Source organism: Manis pentadactyla, chromosome 2 (assembly GCF_030020395.1).
Source record: "Manis pentadactyla isolate mManPen7 chromosome 2, mManPen7.hap1, whole genome shotgun sequence".
Taxonomy (NCBI): domain Eukaryota; kingdom Metazoa; phylum Chordata; class Mammalia; order Pholidota; family Manidae; genus Manis; species Manis pentadactyla.
Window position 1 is genome coordinate 1174287 of NC_080020.1, and position 22506 is coordinate 1196792.

Consider the following 22506-nt stretch of genomic DNA (forward strand, 5'->3'; position numbering starts at 1 on the left):
TAAATAAAAATTGTGTATATTTAACATACAGTTTTCTTGATAATTTAAATTTTATAGCCACATAACTATTTCTCTGATTACACGGTCTTGTTTTTCCTTCATAGTGTAGTTGAATGGGAGCCTTTTACCAACAGTAGTAGTACGTTTTGCCAGGAGTCACCCCCGCTGGTTTCTTCTGATTTACAGGTGCTTGCACGAACAGTGTTTTTAATTCTTTGCTGGAGTCTTTTTAAACCACTTGTCCATTTTGTGAGTTAGTTTACCCAAAACTAGAAAATATAATTTTTAAAATTCACATAAGCAGACCCACGGATGCTTTAATACTCCACGATTCTCTGAAAGTGAAATTAACCAGTAAACCCTCCTACCTAGTGGAACCCCGCTTGTCCTTTGGGATTACCTTAGAACAATCTGACGTACTGTATGTGACCATCTGACATAACAAAGCTAACATTTATATAGTGATTACTTTGCACCAGACACTCTTCTAAGTGCTTTATGAATATTAACCCATTTAATCTTCAGAACAACCCTAGTTAAGTTTATCATATTGTCAATTTTATAGGTGAAGAAAGAGGCACAGAAAGATCAAGTAACTTGCCCAAGGTCAGTGGTAGTTAGACTGGCTTTGGGGTTGCTTCTAGCACTGTTCTCTACAGTCAATTGTCTATCCATATATTAAATAATAGAAAGCTTTTAGATAAAAAAAAAAAAGTTTCAGTGTTTTCCTCCTCATCTCACTGGTTCATCTTGTTTGTCGGCCCCTCTTGAAAGACATGTAACCCACTTTGGAGCCCGCTGGGCCAGGCAGAAGCAAGATGTGCTAATAAAAACGAGCCTTGTTTTGCTCACAGAAAATCCCATCTGCTTATCCACTGTTTTTGCTCTTTTTGTAGAATTTTCTTATGAGCATATTTTGTCAGTTAACTTTGTCTCTTGAGCAAAATGTCTTGCAGATGTGAATATTTCATATGCCGTCTTCCTTCAGATAGCCTTGGGGGTGGAAGGAGATGTCCCTTTTCCTAGTCCAGACAAATTTTGCTCATTCAGAATTCATGTTCTCTAGAGTGGCCTGAAAGGCATTTTTACTGGCCAGACAGGCTTGTTATGTAGTGTAAGTGCCTGTGTGGACATCTAACCAGCACAAAACAAAACAAAACAGCTGTTCATTTGTGAAGTAAGACTATTTGGAATACTGGTCATCTTGCTCTTCATTCTAATACGTGAACAGTGGTTATCTAGTGGCTTCCCATTTTTGCCAAATATGTCTGTCAAAGTTGTTAGTAAAAATCTTCAGGAAACAAGTAGAGTTACTTAAGGCATTTTTAAATTTTGTGTTTTTTTAAAATTAAATTTCTTTATTGCTTTATTTAGGTCACTTCCTGTGTCGTTTGATTAATTTGGTATAAAAATAAGAAGACATGAAACGTAGCTTAAAATTTTTTTTTAAGTTGATTGTCCTGCAAGCTATGATTTTACTTTCAAGGGAAAAGAACTCAACATTTGAGATTTTTGACATCAAGATTCATGCTTTTGTTAAACTTTTCAATTTTTCTGGTCCCTGCTAATGGAATTTATGTTTTTAGTTTGACAAGTAACTTTATTTACATACTCCTATTTGTGTAAAGTAAAATAGGAGTTAAGAAAGAATAACAAAAAGGATTCTTAGCTTTTGTAATTCCACCTTTGTGGTCTTAAATGTGAGCACAAGAGAAGGATAAACTATACAGTGACTGAATTTTCAGTGTAGATTTCACAGTAGTAGATTTCCCAGTAATTCCCAGAATTTTTTCAAAATAAATCACAACATGTTAACTCAGAGAGACCTTAATGTGAGAGTCCCAAGGCTTTGCAGGCACTGGGGGCTTAGTGTTCGCACAGCTCTGGGGCTGGAGGGCAAGCCAGCTCACTGTCCGGCCATGTGAGGAGCAGCCCTGTGATCTGGGGAACACAGAGCCAGTATTGTGTCCAGCTGGACCTCTGGATGGAACATGATTACCGCACTTCAGTTGACACTGGTCCAGGATACTCCTCTGTAACGCTCCCACCCTGTGAGGATCTCAGAGACGTTTAATTGCTGTAGAGGACTCATAGTGCATGACTCACTCCACAGATCGCACTGCTTGGCTCACTGAGCATGTATCTGCCCTGCACGTTCTCCTTAGGCATTCACGGTACTGTGTATGCCCTTGCTGCATTGTGAGTTTTGTCCATAAAGGATGAGGAGAGATGTTTATGCAGGGGGGTGTTCTGGTGCCTTGTGTTGGCATGACCTGATGATAGTCCTGGGCTGGGCTGGTGGAGAGGGTCTTAGGTAACTTTTTGTAGGGGACTATTCAGTTACCCTACCTGGCAGCGACTGCATATGTGCTTGGAAGAGAAGTGTGCATTTACCAGTCAGTCATGACTGCTCTGGGAGCGTTTGTATGTGTTTTGAAGCTCTGGTGTTTGGTGCATCCCCATTTAGGGTTTTTGCTGGAGTGACCATTTTCATTATGTAACGTCCCTCCTTGTTGCTGGTAGTAGTCCCTGCTCTGCGGTCTACGTTGTCTGAAATTAATATAGCCACTCCAGTTTTCTTTGGATTAATGTTCATGAGGTATAACTTCTTAGATCCTTTCAGTTTTAACCTACTTTTTTTGTGATTTTCCTTTAAACAGCATATAATTGAGTCATGCTTTTTTATTTAGTCTTATAATCGATGTCTTTTAATTGGCATATTTAGATTATTTATATTAAGTGTAATCATTATATGGCTGGATTAAGCTCTACCATTTTCATGGTTTTATATTTATTCCATAAATTTCTTTTTCCTCTTTTTTCTGACTTTTGTATTAATTTTTTGTAATTTTTTTATGACTTACTTGGCACTGTTGGTTTATTTATATCTTAAAATGGTTTTTAGTGGTTGTCCTAGTGTCTACAATATACATCTTTTGTTATTCTCAGTCTATCTTCAAATGATAATTTTTGCTTCAAATGTAGCATAAGGAACTTATAACAGTATACTCCCAGTTCATTCCTCCCTTTCTTTGTGTGATTGTCATAATACATTGCTACTATTTTGCTTTAGACCACCAATTATATTTTAGAGCATTTAAAAATAAAAAGTTAACCTTACCTTCACCTTTATAAATGCCATTTCTAGCACTCTTCATTTCATTACACAGATGCAAGTTTTTGTCTGGTATCATATTCCTTCTGCCTGAAGGATTTTCCTTTCACATTTCTTAGAATGAAGATCTGCTGCTAATTAACTCTTATTAATTTTTGTTTGAAAAAGTCTTTATTTCTCCTTCATTTTTGAAAGGTATTTTCACCAGATATGGAATTCTGGGTTGGTCATTTTTTCTTTCAATACTTTAGAGATACCACTCCATTATCCTTGGCATACATGACAAGAAGTCTGCTGTAATTCTCATCTTTATTCTGTGTGCAACATATTCCCACCTTCCCCCTTCCTTCCTGTCACAGCCCTCAGTTTTCTATTGTTTTTTAGCAGTTTGAATCTGGAATATCTAAGTTTTTTGTTTATTTTCTTTTTTTGTATTCTGCTTAGTGTTTTCTGAGCATAATGGATGTAGTTTGGTGTCTTTCATTATTTTTGAAGAATTCTTGGACATTATTCTCTTTTTCTCTTCTGGCATTCTAATAACATTGATGAGAAATGACTTGATATTGTCCCACAGCTCTTGGGTATTTTATTACATTTTATTCACCCTTTTTTCTTCTCTTTGTGTCTCTGGGTGATTTCTGTCGACTTATATCCAAATTCACTGTTTCTTTCCTCAGCTTTGTCAGGTCTACTGATGGGCCTCTGGATGGCATTCTTCAGTTCTGTTACTATGTTTTCCATTTCTAGCATTCCATTTGCTTCTTTTTAATTTACACAGTTCTGATGAAATTTTCCATCTGTTCATGCATCTTGCTCACCTTTCCCACTAAAGTCTTTAACATATTAATCATAGTTACTTTGACTTTTCTTTCTGAAAGTTCCAATATCTGAGACACATCTGAGTCTGGTTCTCTTGATTACTTAGTTAATTGATAGTTTATTGTTTTTTCTTGCTTTTTTGTGTGTCTGATGATTTTGGTTGAAAGGCAGACATCTTATTTAGAACTGTAGACACCAATAAATAGTGTTACTACCTGGGAAGGGGCATATCCCACTTTAGGTAGGCCTTACGTGCCGGGATTTGGTCAGTGGAGTATGGAGTTGAGCTGTGTTTGGGTTTTTGCTGTTGCTATGGCTGCCCTCAGGGCATGAGAGTTCAAAATTGTCTAACGTCCCTTTGTGTTTAGGATAGGAGTTGGGTTGCAAGAAGGTTTTTCTCCACACTTCCGTTGCATCTTTGGCTTTGGACCTGCGCATTAGAGAGGTTTTCACCTGTCACTCTTTCCCCTGTCCTGGCAGTAGACTTGTTACTCGATACTTGGTAATTGCCAGCATGGAGGGGGCTGTTGTGTCATGGGATGGGGCATCCCCTTGTTTTAGTTCAGCCTGTCTTAGGCAAGTTCTGCGCCTCTGAGCCTCAGGGGTGGGGCCCTGCCAATGTCATGCCCTTCTGCAGTAGTAGAAGCTCTCTAGTAGTCTGGACCCCAGATATTTTCTGCTCCTTTCCAGGGGTGAAGGATTTTCTAATTTTTCCATTCCCTAGCAACACTGAGTCTCAAATGGTTCTCGTAGAGTGACAGGGCTTTCTGCTTTGTCTCCAGTGGTTGAGATTTTTTGTTGATAGAGCAGATGGGGAAGAGGATCTGGGTGAGGTTTGCACCTTTCCCCCAGGCACCCACCATGAGGCTTTCTCCGCTCTTGCAGCTGCCCTCATTCCTTCTTGTGAGCATCCGGTGAGATTTATAAAGAGCCTGCAGGTGGTACAGATTCCTGAATGGCTCCCAGAGTTCCTATATTCTTATCCTAGTCCACACTAGGATGTTAGCAATTCAGATATACTTTTTAGATGACTTTTTTTGTCACCAGCTGATATGGGGCCTGGTGTTTGCCCTAGGAAGCAACGTTTCCATCCTGCCTTTCCTTGAAGAACCTTTTTCCTCATATTTTAGGCCATTTGGCTGCCCTGTGACCTTATCTCTGTGATGGGTTCTAGAAAGGTTAATATTTTGTAGATTATACAGCTTTCCATTTTTTTACAGGAAGAAGCAACACTCTTTCCAGCCTCCCACATCTTTGGAAATATTTTCATTTACTCACTTTTCCAGGCCTGAGATTTGAGTTTTGCTGCTTCATTTGGGTGCAGTTAAATTCTGATTCTCCAATGCACTACAGTCATTTAAAGCGTGGCTAATGTCCTTGCAGAGACTTGGGGACTGTGGCAGCCGTGGAGCCAGTGTAGTGCCACGTGTGGGGACGGCGTCCGAGAGCGTCGCCGCACGTGCCTGAGCCCCTTCCCCTCCAGACCTGGCTGCCCTGGGACGCCCTCGGAGGCCTCTCCGTGCTCCCTGGAGGACTGCGCCGGTAGGTACCCCCTTCCTTGGGAAGTCTGTCCCCAGAGGTAGCTGAAGCCGGGCCTGCCAGGGAATCGTGTGCGGCAGGAGAGGATTCGCCAGGCCTGTTCCTGCCGCGGGCTCTCCTCACTGTGCTCCTTAGCGTGGCTGTGGCTGAGCAGCTGCCAGTGAGATGATGGGCTTTAACACTGGAGAGGGAAACGACCAGGCAGTCTCTCTAAACTAAAGACTCAGACATATGAAATCGTTTTTTAAAATAGCAAAACGGGAGGGAGGATTATTTCCTCCCAAGATTTTTTTGGTTTTGCTTTTGTTACTTCTCCCCACCCAAACTGTGGGAAAACATTAAACATTTCTTTTTCTCCTCTTCATCTTAGAGAAGCCCCAGGGACTTATTTGTCAAATGGGGCGAGACCCCATCTAATCCCCTGAGTGGCCCTACATTTTATTCTTTATCACCCCTACCCAAGAGGAGGAGGTGGGATTCCTTCTTGCCGTCACCCGGAGACTGGCCTTTCCGTCATCCTCTGAGCCTCCGGAAGGTACACACTAGTCAGCGCTCAATGAGTGTTTGGTGTGAATGGTCTAGAGGGGTGATACTCTCATGGCTGGCTAGCTTTGCTTCAGCTTAGGGAGCTGAATCCCCTTCATTCGCCAGACGTCACAGTGTAGTCCTTGCTCTTCCCACACACCGTCTCACCGTCTGATACACACTGGCTCCCATTTAGTTGACTGGCCTGTGCCCTGGTCCTGACCCTTAGATAAAGTCCTTCTGTCAAGTCCTGATGTCTTCCACTCTCCAGTTCCAGGTTAGAAAACTGTCCCTAATTTCTTGTCCCTTTGGGATCTGGAGGAGTTGGGTGTTTTCTGTTTAGATATTGAGCACCTTTCAGCCAAAACCCAGGTACCTGGCAGCGCCTTGGCCAGTGTCCCCACCTGTGACCTTAGAAAGTCATTCTTGCTGCCTCGTCTTTCCAGCCAGTGCTGTAGGCCTTGTTCTGTACTCAGCATCCAGAGGATGGTCTCTCCCTCGTGTTTTTCCTATCACAGCCTCAGACCCAGGCTCTTCCTGCCCTCAGCCGGTCCCTCTTCTTTCCTAAGCCCTGGGCCCCACCCCGAATCTCTGCTCTAACCCCCATACTGTACCCTGAGGCTCTCTGCTCTGTCCACTCTTTCCCTTGGCATGTCCCATTCACCTTCCATGTCTGTGACTTCAAGTACACCTGTTCCTCCCACTTCTGGGGAGGCATGTTGTGTTGAGATTGTCCATCTAGAGTTCTGTAATACTCAAATGAATTTAAGATCATCGCCACTGGCTTCTGCTGCACCTTTAGAAGTGACGACTGTACCAACCATTTATGGGCCATCTGCTGTTCCAGTGCTTTAAATACATTATCTCACCTGAAGCCCATGATAATGCCGCAAAGTAATGACTGTCATGCTAGGCTTAGCTCTGGAGAGCTTGTTTCCTGCCAGGCATTTTCCTAAGTGCCCTGCACATATCGGGCAGGGACATCATTATCTCCACATGAAGGTGAGGACTCTGCCAGGGAAGGTACGTGGTCTGGCCAAGGCCATAAAGCTAGAAAGCAGGACACTAGATCCAACCCCATATTAAGTCCTGAATATCTGGCCTTTGTACACAGGCCAGGCTAGCTTTCTAGAACCCCTGACAACCTGGAATTGGAAATCGTTTTTGAGGATGTGTGGTATTATTTCAGGTGGTGGCATCCTAACTCTTTAATGCTGGGTAGGAACTAGAGATCTGAACATTGTAAGTTAGTAAAAAAGGAAACTGCTCCAGGCACCTCTCCATCTATTCTTAAGTGGTCCTCAGATAAGTGTGTATTTGGCTAAAAACGAACATTTCTTTCAAGTGTTCTTTTTCCAAGTATTCAGCCTATTTTCCACTCCTTGGGAATGTAAGATCTGTTTGCAGGCTGCTTATCATCAGGAAGGCTTCACTTCAGGGAGAGAGGAAAGACCAGGTGAGGCAGACATGGGCAAGGTCCATGCTTTAGGGTTGGTTGGGCAGCCATGGCCATGAAGGGAGCCAGCCAGGGTCAAAGACCACAGCTAAGTAGAGGCCACGGCGTCAGCCACAGTGCTGCTGCCCGCCAACAGGGCAGTCCCTGCAGGGAAGAGGGGACACGTCGGGAAGCAGGTCCTTCACCATTTAACCGTCTTCACTTGGTTGTGAGTTTATAGAGTTTTGTTTGGTTCTGAAAGGAGGTCTTTAGGCCAAGGTGTGAGTGTAGGCCTAAGTTAATTTGGTCCATCTCATTCAACATGAAAAAGAGGAGCCAACGGCTTTTGCAACCTCGTTCTGTTTGGGATAGTGGCCATTTTGCTATTTCTTTTTAATAATGACTCAATCAATTAATCTAACACTTATTGAATAGCAACTCTATGCAAATTACCATGACCAGGGTTAGGAATATAGATAAGGCCTGTCCCTGCCTGGGAAGGGGCTTATGTAGCTCAGCAGACACATGCCAGACGTGAGATGCAGTGCATGATAAAGTCCTCAGCTTGCTGTGGACAACGTGCAGGGGTGACAGTCCGTGCTGGGAACACCGCCACTCTTGCAAGAGGAACATTTGAGCTGAAGTTTGAGAGCTGAGTGTAGGTATCATCCAGGTGCAGTAGGTGAGAAAGGAAATTTTAGCAAAGGGAGCAATGAATGAAAGCATAGAGATGGCACATTGAGACCCAAAGAACTGAAACCAGTTGAATGTGGCTACAGGCTAGTGCGTCAGGAGGGAGGGTAAAAACGAAGCCGGGCAGGTAGGCAGGGCCAGGCCCCAGGGGCCCTTGAAGGTTTGGGCTTGTATTTCAGGGGGTCTCCCGGCTGTGTGTGGAGCACCAGTCCAAGGGGAAGGGGTGGAGGCGGCGAGGCCTGTTAGGGTTTCAGGAGGCCCAGGGAAGAGTGAGACTGGCAGAGGGGATACGGAGGCCAGCGCGACTTGGAGGCTCTGGGTGGGCGAGCCCTGGGGAGGGAAGCCTGAAGGAGAAGCCCAGCCTCTGGTTCCTGCATGGAGTGGTGCCGTGCCCTTCAGACTGGCTGGACTGGGTGGGTTCTGGGGGGCAGGTGACGAGGCCTGGGATGTGGGTGCGCAGGTGCGGGGCAGTCGTGGGTGGGGAGAGCAGAGCTGGTGGAGCCACAGTGGGATCTTGGCCTCCCGGGCGCCGACGTTCATGCTGTTCTCTCCGAATTAGATAAGTGAGTATTATCATTGGAACCAAGAAGGGAAAAATGAAGGCAAGTGCTGGACAGGCGCCAGTGCAGCAGAGGTCGGGGGGTGTCCGGAGGGCCCCTCGGTCACTGATGAGCTGGGCAGGAGCTGTTTCGCTGGGACGCTAGGGCAGGTCGCAGGAGCCGGAGGAGGTGAGATGGAAGCAGTAAGTCAGCACATGTAAGAGATGTGTATCTTCTGTAAGCTTGGCTGGGGACGTAAGGACCAGGACACGCCTGTGCAGTAGTGAGGGGCCTGTCTAGAAAGGCCTTCCAGGTGAGAAGAGCGTGAGCACGTGTCTGGGGAGCTGCACAGAGAAGCCGGAGCGCATGGGTACAGAGGGAGGGGCCCTGGGGAGAAGGGCAGCCCGGACGGAGAGCGCTTGCCGGACCCGCCTTCACTTCTGCCGCTAGTTCCACAGGGAAAGAGGTAGCGGGGTGCAGCGCTGGTCAGTTTCGGGGGAGGAGGGCGGCAGAAGCTGCTGGGGTGGGTGGGGCCGAGCACTTCCTAAGAATTTCTCATGTTTGCGGCCTGGCAGACTGCTGAGGCAGAGCACTAGGCAGGGGCCTGCGGGAGGCGGGCGCTTTGGAGCAGTGTGGTGGGGGACAGAGGGAGGGTCGCCTGGGAGCCCGTGGAAGGCCTTGCGGACAGCTGTGGTCGGGCCTGGGCGCGTGGGGCACTGGCCGGCACCCGTGTGTGGTGGGTGGCAGTACAGGCCAGGGCCCCGGCTGGTGTCAGTCCTGGTGTCACGTTCTGGTGACCGTGGGGCAAAGCGGTCAGAGAGCAGGGAAGGAAACAGTGCCACGTGGGAGGCAGGAAGGGAGCGGACGGCTGAGAAGGGGCGAGCGAGACAGGCTTCTGCACGCGGGGCGGCAGTTCCTGGCCCGCGGTGCGGAGTGAGTCGTGCGGATTTCGGGGCGACCTACCTCCCTGATTGGCAATCCGCGTGTTGGGCCTGGTGAGGCGCCCCCCGCACGGCAGACGCCTGCTACCCCTGTGTTCTCCCTCCCTGCAGCTCTCCGGCCGTCCAGCCCGCGCCCGCGCCCGCCGCCGCGGCCCGCCAAGTCCAGCGACGTGGTGCCGGTCGCGGGGATCTCGCTGTGCCTGTGCGTCGTGGCGGCCACCGTGCTGCTCGCGCTGTGGCGCAGGCTGGGCCGCACCCCCGCCTGCGGCGCACCCGCGCGGCCCGGCTCCCTGGGCGCCCCCGGCTGCCGGAAGAACTCCGACGAGGAGAATATCTGCGAGCCGAGCGAGCGGCGCGGCAGCTCCTCGGACGCGGGCGAGGGCCCGGGGGGCGCGGGCATCCCGCTGACCTGCCGGCGGCCCGAGGACGACGGCCCCCCGGGCGCGCAGCGCATCGCCCCGCCGCTGTTCAGCTACCGCCTGGCGCAGCAGCAGCTCAAGGAGATGCGGCGGCGGGGGCTCACCGAGGCCACCACGCTGTACCGCGTGTCGCGGGGCCCGCGCGCCGACACCGCCGAGGGCGCGCCCTTCCGGAGGACGGCCAGCCTCCACGAGGCCCGGCGGCCGCGGCCGTTCCGCGAGCGCAGCCTGTCCTCCCTGGGGCCGCGGGCCCGGGACGCGGCGGAGGACGGGCCGCCGGGCGCAGGCGCGGCCGCGGGGGAGCGAGCGCGGGGCGGCCCCTCGCCCCCGGGGCCCCGGGCCGGCGCCTGCCAGGCGCGCAGGGGGCGGCGGCGGAGCTTCCCCGCGCGGCCCGGGCCCGCCTTCTACGACAACTCGTCCTTCGGCCTCCCCGACGCCGGGCGGCGCGCGCCGGGGCCCCCGGGGCCCCCCGAGGAGGCGGCCGCCGGCAGCGCGCTCGGCACGGAGAGGCTGGGCATCTAGCCGTGCCGCGGGCCCGTCTGCAGGGGCGACGCCGCGGTCCGACCCGCTCTCCGCACTGCAGGCGCGGCCTCCAACGTGTAGGCAGCCCCGACGGTGGTGCGGGCCGGGGCGAGGTGACCCTGCCGGCGCTACTCAGAAGTGAGGTGAACTAAGTTACCAGCACTGAGGAATTCGACTTCTCCCGGGGCAGGAGTGAGCAGGGTGCCCGTGCGCTGATGAGGCCAGTTAGGACTGTTACCCCCAGAAAGTGTTGGGTGGGGGGGGGTACCGCAAGATATTCCAGGAGACCCCCTGGGCCAGAGTTGGGTGATAGCTTAATGTTTTTTATACCACGAAGAATTCTGGTGAGTTGACACAAAATTATGTGAGTTGATTCTGCCTTGGAGAAATAATGTAAGAAACTGATCATTCAGGTAGTCAAATGAAGACCTGGCCATATATCCATCATCATTCTGAGAAAAAAATAAACAGTTCGGAAAGGAAGGTATCGTCTCCTGAGAGAGAATGGACTGTGGATGCTGGCCAGGACGCTGCCGGCTTGGGACACTGCCTGTACTGGACCACACTGACCCCCACAGCCCCAGAGGGGGCCATGCAGAAACTGGTGTATGTTTCTAAAGCTTATCATGTTACTCAGAAAGTATGTGAATTAATCTCAGGTACACAAAAAGCAGGTAGACTAGATTATGATTTTGCAGCTTAAGCTTTTTTAGTTGGAAGAAAGGAGGTAAAGAGGAAAACAGAAGTCTTTTAGAAACTTAGAATCACTTTTGTTTTCTGATTCCATCTGCCTACCACATTTTGCAACTGAATAATTTTTGAGGCCCAGGATGGGAATGAACTCCTACAGGGTTACATGGACATGGACTCAAATTTTTATTCTAATTACCAGACTCTTTGCATTCATTTATCACAGCTTTTACGAATCTTCTCTAACAGCAAAAACTTCAGGAGAAAGATGGCCCTTCTTGCAATAATAGGTCAGACAGAGACATACTTTTACCAAAGGGAGGAAGCTTTCTGTTGTCTGGTTAGGGCTGGCCTTGCAGCTTGCTTTGTTTGGAAGTGGGGGCTAGACAAAGAACCCGAAGGCCGGGCTCCTTCACTGGGAGGCTGTCATCAGGTGCCCTGTGGGCACTCTGCAATCTGTGTGCTTCCTTCCAGCCCTCGAACCCAAGGCCTTATCTGCATACACTTGAGAAGCTGCGCTTTCCTTCTTGCTGGTCATGACCTCCCGAGCTGCCGCACCCACCCTGCCTGTCAGACGGTTTTCCTTCTTCCTTTTAGAGTTTATTAGGATGTCAGTCTGCTGGCGTGATTTCAGGGACCGTTGGAGAGAGAGGAATTAGATGGGACGAAAAAAAATCACAAATGCAAATACTGTACTTTTAAAAGTTCCTCTTCTATTTATTGCATTACCACTTCATTTATGCTGTTATTATTGAAAATTAAAACATACTTCCTTTCTGGAACAGGAGGAATCGATTTTTCAGTGGTGTCTGACAGCTGGTGTGTGCAGATGCAAAGAAGAGAAACCAGACTTTTTCATCTCCATTTTCTTAGTTTATTATACTAGACAGCTTTGTACCCTTCACAAGGTCACAGGCTTGTGTACCAACCTTGGAAGACAAAGGATACACACTCAGCTGCTCCGTGCTTCACAGTGAGTTTCTGTGCAGTGTCAGATCGCTACCAAAGCGGCCACAGGGAAGGTGAAAGTTAGAGAAAAAGCTATGAAGAGAAGACGGAAGACAGTGACGCTCTGTATATGAACTGGCTGTCTCCACGCTGCTCCTCAGCTGTGGTGCCGAGAACCCTGCCGTCTGGGTGTCCAGTCACAGGCAGCACCAAAGCCGGCCAACACCTGACCAGAGGGGACTTTATCTAAGATACTAAAGTACTGAGAAAACCTGGGCAGGTGGAGGTGTCATTCACCCCGGCAGGAAGCCATGTGCATCCCAGCATTTGAGAGGGCTCAGCGCAGTGCTCAGGTCTTGGAATATTCACCCTAAATTGAAGCCTGCCAGTCAGCAAGCCCCACACATGTGCTTAGAGTTCCTAGTCAGCCTTTTTCCTCTTTCATTCTTAAGAATTGCCTGACAATTGAGAATCACCAAACATTTGAGAAAAGCCTACAATATCGTGAAGAAAAACAGAAAAAATAACCCCAGGGGAAACGTATAATTCAGGGAATACAAAAAGAGTCAAATAAAAACCCTACAAAATTAAGTATTTATCACTAGAGAGATGCAAAATGATATTACATCTGTTAAACAAGAACATGATGCTATAAAAAGGGGGAGTCAGAAAATGGGACAGAACCCTTGGAAATGAGATATTCAATAGAAGATTTTAAGATAAAGCAGAGGAAATAACCCCAAAACTGGAGCAAAAGTATGTAAGATATGAGAATATAAAACACAAAACACACAACCCAGAGGCAGTGCAAACAGAAACTAATAAAAATTCCAGAAAGAACAGAGAAATGGAGGGGAGAAAGATACTAAAGTGATAATACAATGAGAATTTCCATGACTAAAATGTGAGCTTTCGATTAAAAAGAGCCTCCTGAGTTTGATTAGAGCGAATGGAAAAGGCCCTGCACATTTGAAAGTTTTGGAAACACGTTATACAGAGAAAATCCTAACAGCTTTCCCAGGGTGGGGAAATACCAATCCCTGTAAGAAACAAGAATCATATTGGCATCGGTTTTCTCAGCTGCACTAGAGACAGTTGCACAATAGCTTCAAAATTCTGGGGGAAAGTGATTTTCAACTTGGGAAAACTGCACACTCAAATTACTTGTGAGGGCAAAACAAGACTGTCAGACACGCAAAGACACTAAAATCTTAACTTGCCATACACCTTTGCTCAGGGAATTATCTGGGCAGGAACGCCTTCAGTAAAACAACGAAGGAAGACGTGCTATTCAGGAAACAGCAGGTGTGACCGAGAATATCAGCTATGTGCCATTGCATATTTAAGCAAGAATAGGGCTTCAGGAAGGAAAGGAATTTCAAAGAACATAGAATTGGAAGAACTTGAAGACACATGATATGGGCATGGAATTCGTGAAAAGAAGAAAAGCAAGTAGAAATTAAAAAAGAAAGCCCCAATAAAAATATGAACCAGGTTAGACTAGGATGTCAAATGGGCTTCAAGCAGAAAAAAAGTAAGGATTCCGAGCAACAGATAGAATGAGCAAGATGGCACAGGCTTCTCCTGTTTGAACAAGAAAAGAAAACAGTAGGAAAAAAAGAATACCTAACCATGGTTTTGAGCAATTGAGCAGCATCGGGTTGTGACACATCACAGAGAAGGAAGCAGTCCTTGGCTTTGGTGTGAAGGAAAGTTTTCATAAACATAATTGCTTAATGCTGTTTATTGGCGTCCAGCAGACTCTAACCTGAGCACAAAGTGCGGAAGGCTTAATTGTGGCTACAGATGGAATGTAAATGTCCTGTTTCAGAAACCGAGGAGAGCACAGCTTTATGGCTTTATGAGAAGCTGAGGTAGAAGCAGAGATGGGGAGCCTGGGGGAAATAGGGGCGCAGATATCCTCCTCTCACAGACGGAGATCCAAGGGACGTGGTGTCCATCTGAGAGCCTGGAAACGAGCACGAGGAGACGGAAGCTGCAGACGTGGGCAACAGAACTGACTCGTGGAATGTCTGTCATGTGTGCCCGGGCGATGCCCACTAAGCCGTGTCTGTCTGTCCTTGCAAGAGTCAGTCAGTGGTGTCTTCAAATAGCACTCGGTCATGTACGCAGTTGGAGAGCATCAGCAGGTCGAAAAGTCAGGAAGCCAGAACTGCCCTTGCAAAGTGGGACCGAGGCCGGAAAGTAAAAAGCAAAGAACTACTGCTTTTCATTGTAGGTCCTCCTGTACTGTTTGCCCACCCTGCTTTTCAATCTCTGATGAGACCGAACCAAACAGCAATCCCACCTAACAGGGTTACGGTGAGGGTCTGGGTGACTGTCACTCATGCCTGGAAATGTAATCAGTGAGCCATCTTGTGGCCGTTATCGGAGCATTTGTGCTGGTGTTGACTGGACGTCCAACCTCCCTTCCTGTGTTTTCGTTCCTCCCTGGGGACCCTGGATGGCTCATGTCCCCAGCTGCCTTGTCATGCCTGCTGTTTCTCCTGGCATCTGGCTGTGAGAATGTTTCTACTCACTGCCCACCTCTTCTCCGGATGCCACCCCCGCTGCAGTTGGGTGACCCTGACCCTGGAGTTACTATCGTTTCTCCCTTAACTGAAGCCAAAATGCACAAGCCATGTTCTGTTGTTATTAATTAATATAAATTTATTTTATAAGTTCATGTGCATGCACTTAAAACCTTAATATTTATCATATAATCACATAATTTACTCAAGTAAAAATATAGCTCATACAAAACCTTGTATCAGTTTTTCCTGCTTCTGAGCTTTGCACTGTAGAACTGCTTTAAAAATAACCTTTCCTTAAAAATAAACTATATATGCTCATTGTAGAACATTTGAAAAATAGATATATTCTGTGTTTCTCTTCATCAGCTTGGGGTACAAAAAGAAATCCCGATTTGTTAAAATTAGATGACTCTGAGCCCTCATTGCCACTTCTAAGCAGAAGAATCTCCTTTCTGAGTCCTTTGGCCTGAAATACCTCCCCCCATCCCTGGATGCTTACGCCTCCTCTTCCTGAAGTGTCGCTCCGGGTCAGAAATCTGGAAGTCATTCTAAGTTCTTCCTCCTTCTCTTCAGATCTACTCAACACTAAGTCCCTGGAGAAATTAGGTACCCCGCCCGGGCCATACAGCATCTTGTGGGTGGGCTTTAGAGGCCAAAGCCCCATGTTTAGCGAGTTTGTTCTAAAGCACACCTTTGTCATGCAGGGTCACACTTACTGGGGCCACAAGGTGGGCACCCCGTGGACAGTACGGATAGAATGAAGCTGTCCACAGGCCCTTCCCCTCCCCAAGCACCTTCTCTCAGCATCATTCTTGTCGCTCAGCCACCAAGTGGCAAACACAGGATTCACTTCCTCTGTGAGTTTTTATGTCAAACTGTTATGTCTTATTTTGTTTTTTCAAAATTGTATTAATAAAATGTTGAAACCAGGAGAGTTGAAAGAATAGCTTATATATCCACAATGAGACTTCTAATGACTGTTAACATCTGCTAAGCTTGTTTTGTCTATTCAGTTGAACTATATGAAGTTTTAATAGAAAATGGTTGAATAGAAACAATTTCCTGTCAATCTCGTGTGTGTTGCCAAGCAATTTGAAGCTACATTGCAGATATACATGTCCCTTCAAAATGTATCTTCTAAGAATGACGTTCTACAAAACCCATATTACTATCACCCGTAAGAGAACAGTGCTCTAAAATAATCAAATATCCAGTCCATGTTCAAATTTCCCCAGTTGTCCCCAAAATATCTTTTCCTGATCCAGAATCCAGTCAAGATTCATGCACTACACATAATTATGTCTTCCTTTATACTAGATTGTCCCTCCACTTACCCTTTTCTATTGACTTTTTAAATTGAGCCAGTTGTCTTGTTGATTATGTGTCTGATTGCTTCCTGGTGGCAGTACCTTGTTCTTCCATTCCCTGTATTTCTTGTAACCTGGAAATTATGTGTAAAGACTTGATTAGATTCAACTGAAGACTCATAGGAGTTTGTGTTCTTTGTGTTGCATCGCATCAGGAGGCGCCATGTCCATTATTAGCTGTGCTTGGTTTGAGCCCCTGATTAAGGTGGCAGTGGTCAGGTCTCTCCACCGCACGTATGTGTGGGGAGACAATTCTCCAGCGGTCTCACTTCTTTGCACAACTTGCAAACGAGGCACTGACTTCCCCCAGGGAAGTTTGGATAGCAGACAGCTTGGGAAGGTGGAGACAGTTTTTCCCCTGCAGCCAAGGGCAGGCATACTTACTGTCCAGTATAAAAGATTAGGCCTCCCTAAGCTCTCAGTCCTTTTACTGTTACACAGCCCACAGGGTACAGGTGTCACCTGGTCCTCTTCATTTTACCACGTGGATTTTGTGTGAACTGTGAGGCATAAACTGTCACTAAGGCATCTAAGAAACTAGCAGGCTGACTTAGTTTGCAAGTAGGGTTGCTTAGACTCTTCACAGTTTTTGATATATTTCCTTTTGAAATTAGTAACCTGTGGGCAATACATTGGCACTGTCTGAATATCTTGTTTCCGCACAACATTTTACCTAAGGGTTTTAGGTTCTATGTATAATCTTTGCCTGAATCAGCTAATTTATTGGCAGTAGCAAAATGGTGATCTTCTGCTTCTATTATTCCACATTCACTGCATTGGTAGAACTTCCCCTCACCCACTGGGCACGAACTGCAGTCCCTTACAGAGGGCAAGGTGAATTCCTTCTCCCGTTTTTCCCCTTCCCCACCAAGAGTGCACAAGAGTTCCATTTTTTTCACATCCCTGTCAACGCTTGTTATATTACTATTATTTTTTAAATAGCATCCATCTTAATGGGCATGAGGTGATATCTCAGTGTGGTTTTGATTTGCATTTCCCTAATGATTAGTGATGTTGAACATCTTTTCATATGCTTGTTGGACATTCGCAAATCTTTGGAGAAATGTCTCTTTAAGTCCTTTGTCCATTCTTAAAAATCAGGTTATCTAGGTTTTCTGTATTGTTGAGTCGTAGGACTTCTTTATATATTATGGGTATTAAATATCCCTTATCAGATATACACTTTAAAAATACTTTATTCCATTCTTGATTTTGCCTATTCACCTATTGATTGTCTTTTAATGTTCAGATCAATTAGTATTTTTCTGTTTTTTAGTATCTGTATACTATTTTCTTACGCTAAACCTCTTGGTTCCTAGAAACATAAAAATATTTGATTTATTCTATAATATATAATAAATAGTCTCAGAATGCTATAATTGCAACTCAAAATAAAAATACAGGATGAAGTTTAAGATGTCTTCAAAAATCTTTCTGCTCTCAGAATATATAGCAGTAAGAGGCATAATTAGAAAACACTGTGTTAAAAAATTCATTAAAAATTCTTGTCTCTGGTTATCTTATCAATTTGATACACAGTTTGGTTAATCTATTTCAGGCTGTTAATAATTTTAGGGTCTGCTTTTTTTTTTGCTATGTAAAACATTTACATGGATTACAAATCAAAGCTCTAGAAAAAGATACACTGAGATGTCTCACTTCCATGCCTGTTCCTTCTAGCTTATTCCCTGCATCCTTACCAGAGAGGTTTCTGGTTAGTTCTTACAGAATATATGCAAAAATAAGATACATCTATATCTACACATTATATTCTTATTTCCCTCATTCCTTCTACAAAATGTAAAAGTTTTGGTATCTTGAAACACTTCACTTTCAATGTATGAGTCAAACTTTGTATTTTCAAAATCTGCAAATAAGGCTCCTAATAATGAACTACACATACACACTTAAGAAACTGCTGATTTTAAATGATGTGTTGGCTACATATTTTAAAATACAGTGGCAGTGAAGGATACTCATTGTATCATCACGAGGATTTATTAATATCTCGTCTTTGCCATTCCTGTTCTCCTTCCTGGCCGACCGTAAATATCTAACCATCTGGGAGAATTTACAAGCCTGTGTTCCCACAGGACCTGGCTTATAAACCAGGGTCTCATTCATCCCATTGTTTCATAGTCATTCATACGCTCGGGTCCCCAACAGTGTGGAAGCGCCGAGTGCAGGGCTTGTATATTCTGCTCCTCTTTGTATCTCAAGCTGCATGTTGTGAAGGGAAGTCCGCCATCCCTGGAATCTTGGCTCCGGCACCTGCCAGCTGCGTGACCTCGTGCGTGGGACCCCACCTCTGTGGACCTCAGTTTTCTCACCCATAAGGTAAGGTGCGCTCTTCTTGCCAGACTTGGCGACCCTGAGATGTGGGTGAAGGGCCCCGTCTGGAGCCGGCACCCCCCGAGCTCCTGGCGGCACTTGGCCACCATTTTGCTCGTCCCTAGATTCAGTTCCCATTTCAGACATCAGCTCTTCCGATAAATTTTACATGTTTATTATCTGTGTCCCAATCAGTGGAAACCCCTCATGATATCCATGTGCTCCCTCTGCTGAAAGCAGGTCTTGCTTCCTAATTCAGGGCGAAGCTGGAGTTGGTGGAGGGCTGGGTGGGGGACACCCAGTTCCGCGGCTCCAGGGAGCAACGTCCCCACTGTCGGCAAAGTGCACCCGCCCCTGGCGCCGGGCAGGCTGGCAGCCCGCTTCCCGGCTCCGCCGCACGAAGCCGCCTGCTTGCAGGCCCCTCCCGCCTGGGCCAGGGCCTCACTCATCCCTCCCTTGGCCGCAGCCTCTTGGGGGAGTTACCGTTACCCGCTGTTTTCTCCTGCTCTTTGCTTCATTGAGATCTGGCTTTTACCTTCTCACCATACTGAAACCGATGCTAGTAAAACTCTAATTTCAAGGCCTTTCTCTTGCTCAATGAAGCCTTTTAATCACTTTATTTTACACGGTACCCACTCCTCTCCCAACCCCAACCGTGGCCCTGCTTACCAGTTTTCTTTTTCTCCACAGTACTTATCCAATATATTAAAATTTCACTTATTTATTTATTTATTGTCTGCATCCCCCACGACTGTAAGTCCAGAGCGCAGGATTACTTTCTGTTTTGTCCGCTGATTTATCCTCGGTGCCTTGAACGGTTTGTGTGCTTAGCAGGTGCTCAGTGCACAGTCACCGACTCGAACACGTGAGTGACTGGCCCCCAATCCACCGCCCCCCTTTCAGAGGCGTCCCTCCTGGCCTCTTGGTGACACCTGACACTCGCTTCCTGTGCTTCCGTGACCGCGTCCTGTCCCGGGCATCCTGCCACCTGCGTCCTGCCGTCGCCCTTGCCCCTTCCTCTGCCCGCTCTCTGCCCTTCTCCCGGCCAGCTTCCCCCACCCAGCCTCACCACCACCCACAAGAGGAACATTCCCAAAACTCGGGAGCTTTGGCTGTGCCCCTTCCGCCTCCAGAATGGCCACCCCGACGTGGGTCCCAGAACGTGCCTTTCTCCCTGCAAACCGCTCTGTATTCCGGGAGCACTGCTGCCCTGGCCCCACGCCCTCCAGATCAGGGACCTAGGAGTCCCTCGGGGTCTTCCCTTCCTTTTGCCCCCTGTGTCTAGTGGGTCGTCAGAGCTGCCGTCGCTCCCTGTGCTCGTTCCAGCCACCGCACTGCCTGATCACTGCTACGGTTCCACTGACTTTCTTAGATTCCCCCGCCTGTTTTGCTCTTCTAATTCAGCCCACACAGGGCAGCCAGAGCATTCTTTTTGAAATGTAAATCTGTGACAGTCCCCTTAGGGACTTCCAACTGCCTGCAGACATATCCAAGCTTTTAGCAGGGTATAGAAGGGTCTTCAAGATCTGGCCCGTTTCCTGCTTTGGCACAAGTACCCTCAGGCCACGTGTAGTTCCCTAAGCCGCTCTTTGTCATTCCCTAGACTTCGCACATGCTTTTCCTGATGCTCAGATGCCTTTCCATGCAACTTCCATCTGGTGAACTGCTGCTCAGGTCCTGCCTGGGGCAGAGATGAGGAGCGTCCTCCTTGGCCCCTACCATCATTAAGAACCTCTCTTACAACACTGACTATGTTGTGCTAACAGTTTTTCCCATGTTTCTTGTCATCCCTAAGAAAGTCATCCTTGTTACCTGAAGGCTCAGGGTAGTGGCTGGCACAGAATGTTCACACAATCAAATTTATTAAATTGAACAACAAAAAAAAACTACTCACCATCACCATCATCTTCTCACATTTAACATGATAGTTTTGATTAATATGTTCCTAAAACACTGGGTGGCCTGGAGTTCGGCAGTTGCTGCTCTGTGCAGGGAGGAGGAAGCCCTACCTCGCCTGCCCAGCGGCCCGTCCCTCAGGAGCCCGTTTCCGTCTCGGCCCCGCGGGTCATTTGCTAGGTCAGGCTTCAGTGTCCACAGCTAAGAATGAGGAAAGCAGCAACCTGAGTGCAAACAGGATGCCTGCTAGGACAGCCGGTTGGCCAGCTCGGCCACCCTGAGCCCTGTCTGCGTCCTTTGTCTGCTTTGTGTTGTGAACACCATTCTGTGTGTCCGTCTTACATCTGCCAGAGTCCCAGCTGGTCATTTCAGATCGCAAACTCCAGGTGGGAGACAAGCCTTATGAGCCTCGGTATGGGGCTGAGCAGAGGACCTGAGGCACCACATGTCACATGTACCGGCCGAAGCGACTTGAGTTCAGAGCAACTTCAGAGCAAGCTCAGAAATGGCAAGATTAGAAGCAGATTTGTTGTGATTTTCCTTATAAATAGCAAAGATTAAAAGTTTTGCTCCTCGTAAATGGAAGACACCCGTTTATCTAAAGGAGTGAGGAAGGAAATGGATGACATGATTTGGTAAATCCAAGCCCTCTCGGTAAAATTGGGGCTGAAAAATAGAAAAGCACGTGTAGCTCCCTTTGTGCTGTGTGGCTATGCTCTGTAAATACGTGTGGGACCATGTTGCCTGACACCAGGTGCTCCCCCGGAGAACACTTTAATGAGCTCCTAAGAGCAGCTTGCCTTGTCCTTTAAGAGGCCCTACTGGCCCTGCAAGATATGTATGGTGCAAGGTGTACCTGTGACTGGGTGATGGCCGGGGAGGAAGGCCAGTCCTGTGTAAACACCCAGGAATTAGTAAGTCGTTCCGCAGAGAACCGAGTCCAGCTGCCCAGAAGGACTGACAGTTGATGGAAACCTTGTTCCACTAGCAGACCAGTTACAAAACGAACTCAGAGGCTGGCAACTGGTTGCCCGGGGACTGACTTTGGCCTACTGATGAGTTTTGGACGAGAAATTTTCATTAGAATCCTTTCTGGTGGTGCCCGTATGACCCAGCTTTGCAGTTTCCGACACCCCCTGTGAATGAGCTCGTGCATCTGCAGCACTTGTGAGCCTCCTGAACGCCGGAAACGGGCTTACAGGAAGCCGAGGCCAGACAGCGCCAAACTGGCCCGAAGCTCAAATCTGGTCTTCAAAGTTGGGTATCAAAGCTTTCAGAACTGGTGGGCATCGCTTCTTTCTCTAACTTAAGAGCTTTGCTGGCTGCTCCTTAAAAAGAAGTGTTCAATGGTGTATGTGTGGAGGGGTCATGGGGAAGGCAGTCCAGCATGGAGAAGACAAGGAGTGATCCTGTGGCATCTCACTACACTGACGGGCAGTGACGGCAATGTGGTGCGGGGGGGACTCGATAATATGGGTGAAAGTAGTAACCACAATGTTGCTCGTGTGAAACCTTCGTTAGAGTGTATACAATGATACCTTACTAAAAATAAATAAATAATGAATTTTTTTTAAAAAGTGCTCTTTAGACGTGATTTCCCAGAGGCTCTCAGATTCGCACTTTCTTCCATAACCAGGGCTGCTTACGTGTGTTCTGTGTCGCAGCCTAGGCGCCAGGGTGCACAGCATCTCGTCTCTGAGCTGCGAGAGGCTCAGAGTAAAAGCACTTGTTCAAGTTACACACTTGTCCTTCTCACTGGTCCCCAAGGTAACACGTAACTTCCTGTCACACTGGGCTCTGAGCAGAATAGTAATTTCCTAATCAATGAATGATTGGCCTATGGGCTGCAAGATTATAATAAAAATAGCTAACCTTTGTGGAGTGCCTACTATGTGCTGGCATTGTTTTAAGTGCTTATATATATTAAATTCATCCATTTAGTTCTCACTCAACTCTAGAAGGTATTATCCTCATTTTATAGATGAAGAAAGTGAAGTACAAAGAACTTAGGTAACGTGTTTGTCCAAGGACACAGTGGATGGCTGAGCTGGGGTTTGAACCCTGGGCAATCCAGCTCCAAAGTTCAAAAATATATATAACAAACTATGTTGTAGCTGTTTCCCTTTTGTTTAGGGAGGGAGTAAGGGTGGTGGGAGATGGCAAGTCAAGCACTGGCCTACATTAAAAATCCAA

The 22506-nt window shown here is 47.2% G+C and overlaps 1 protein-coding gene across 6 annotated transcripts in view; it reads left to right on the forward strand.

Moving 5' to 3' along the window:
• Positions 1-15649, forward strand: part of THSD1 (thrombospondin type 1 domain containing 1) — a 30053-nt gene extending 14404 nt beyond the window's left edge. For 5 of the 6 annotated variants that reach the window (XM_036904873.2, XM_036904871.2, XM_036904874.2 and 2 more), the window contains 2 exons: positions 5318-5476; positions 9718-15649. In XM_036904873.2, coding sequence (XP_036760768.2) covers positions 5318-5476; positions 9718-10547 — 989 coding nt within the window. In that variant the 3' untranslated portion in view covers positions 10548-15649. The remainder of the gene's footprint in view (positions 1-5317; positions 5477-9717) is intronic. The other variant, XM_036904878.2, reaches the window with a different exon arrangement.
• The last annotated feature ends 6857 nt before the right edge of the window (positions 15650-22506 follow it).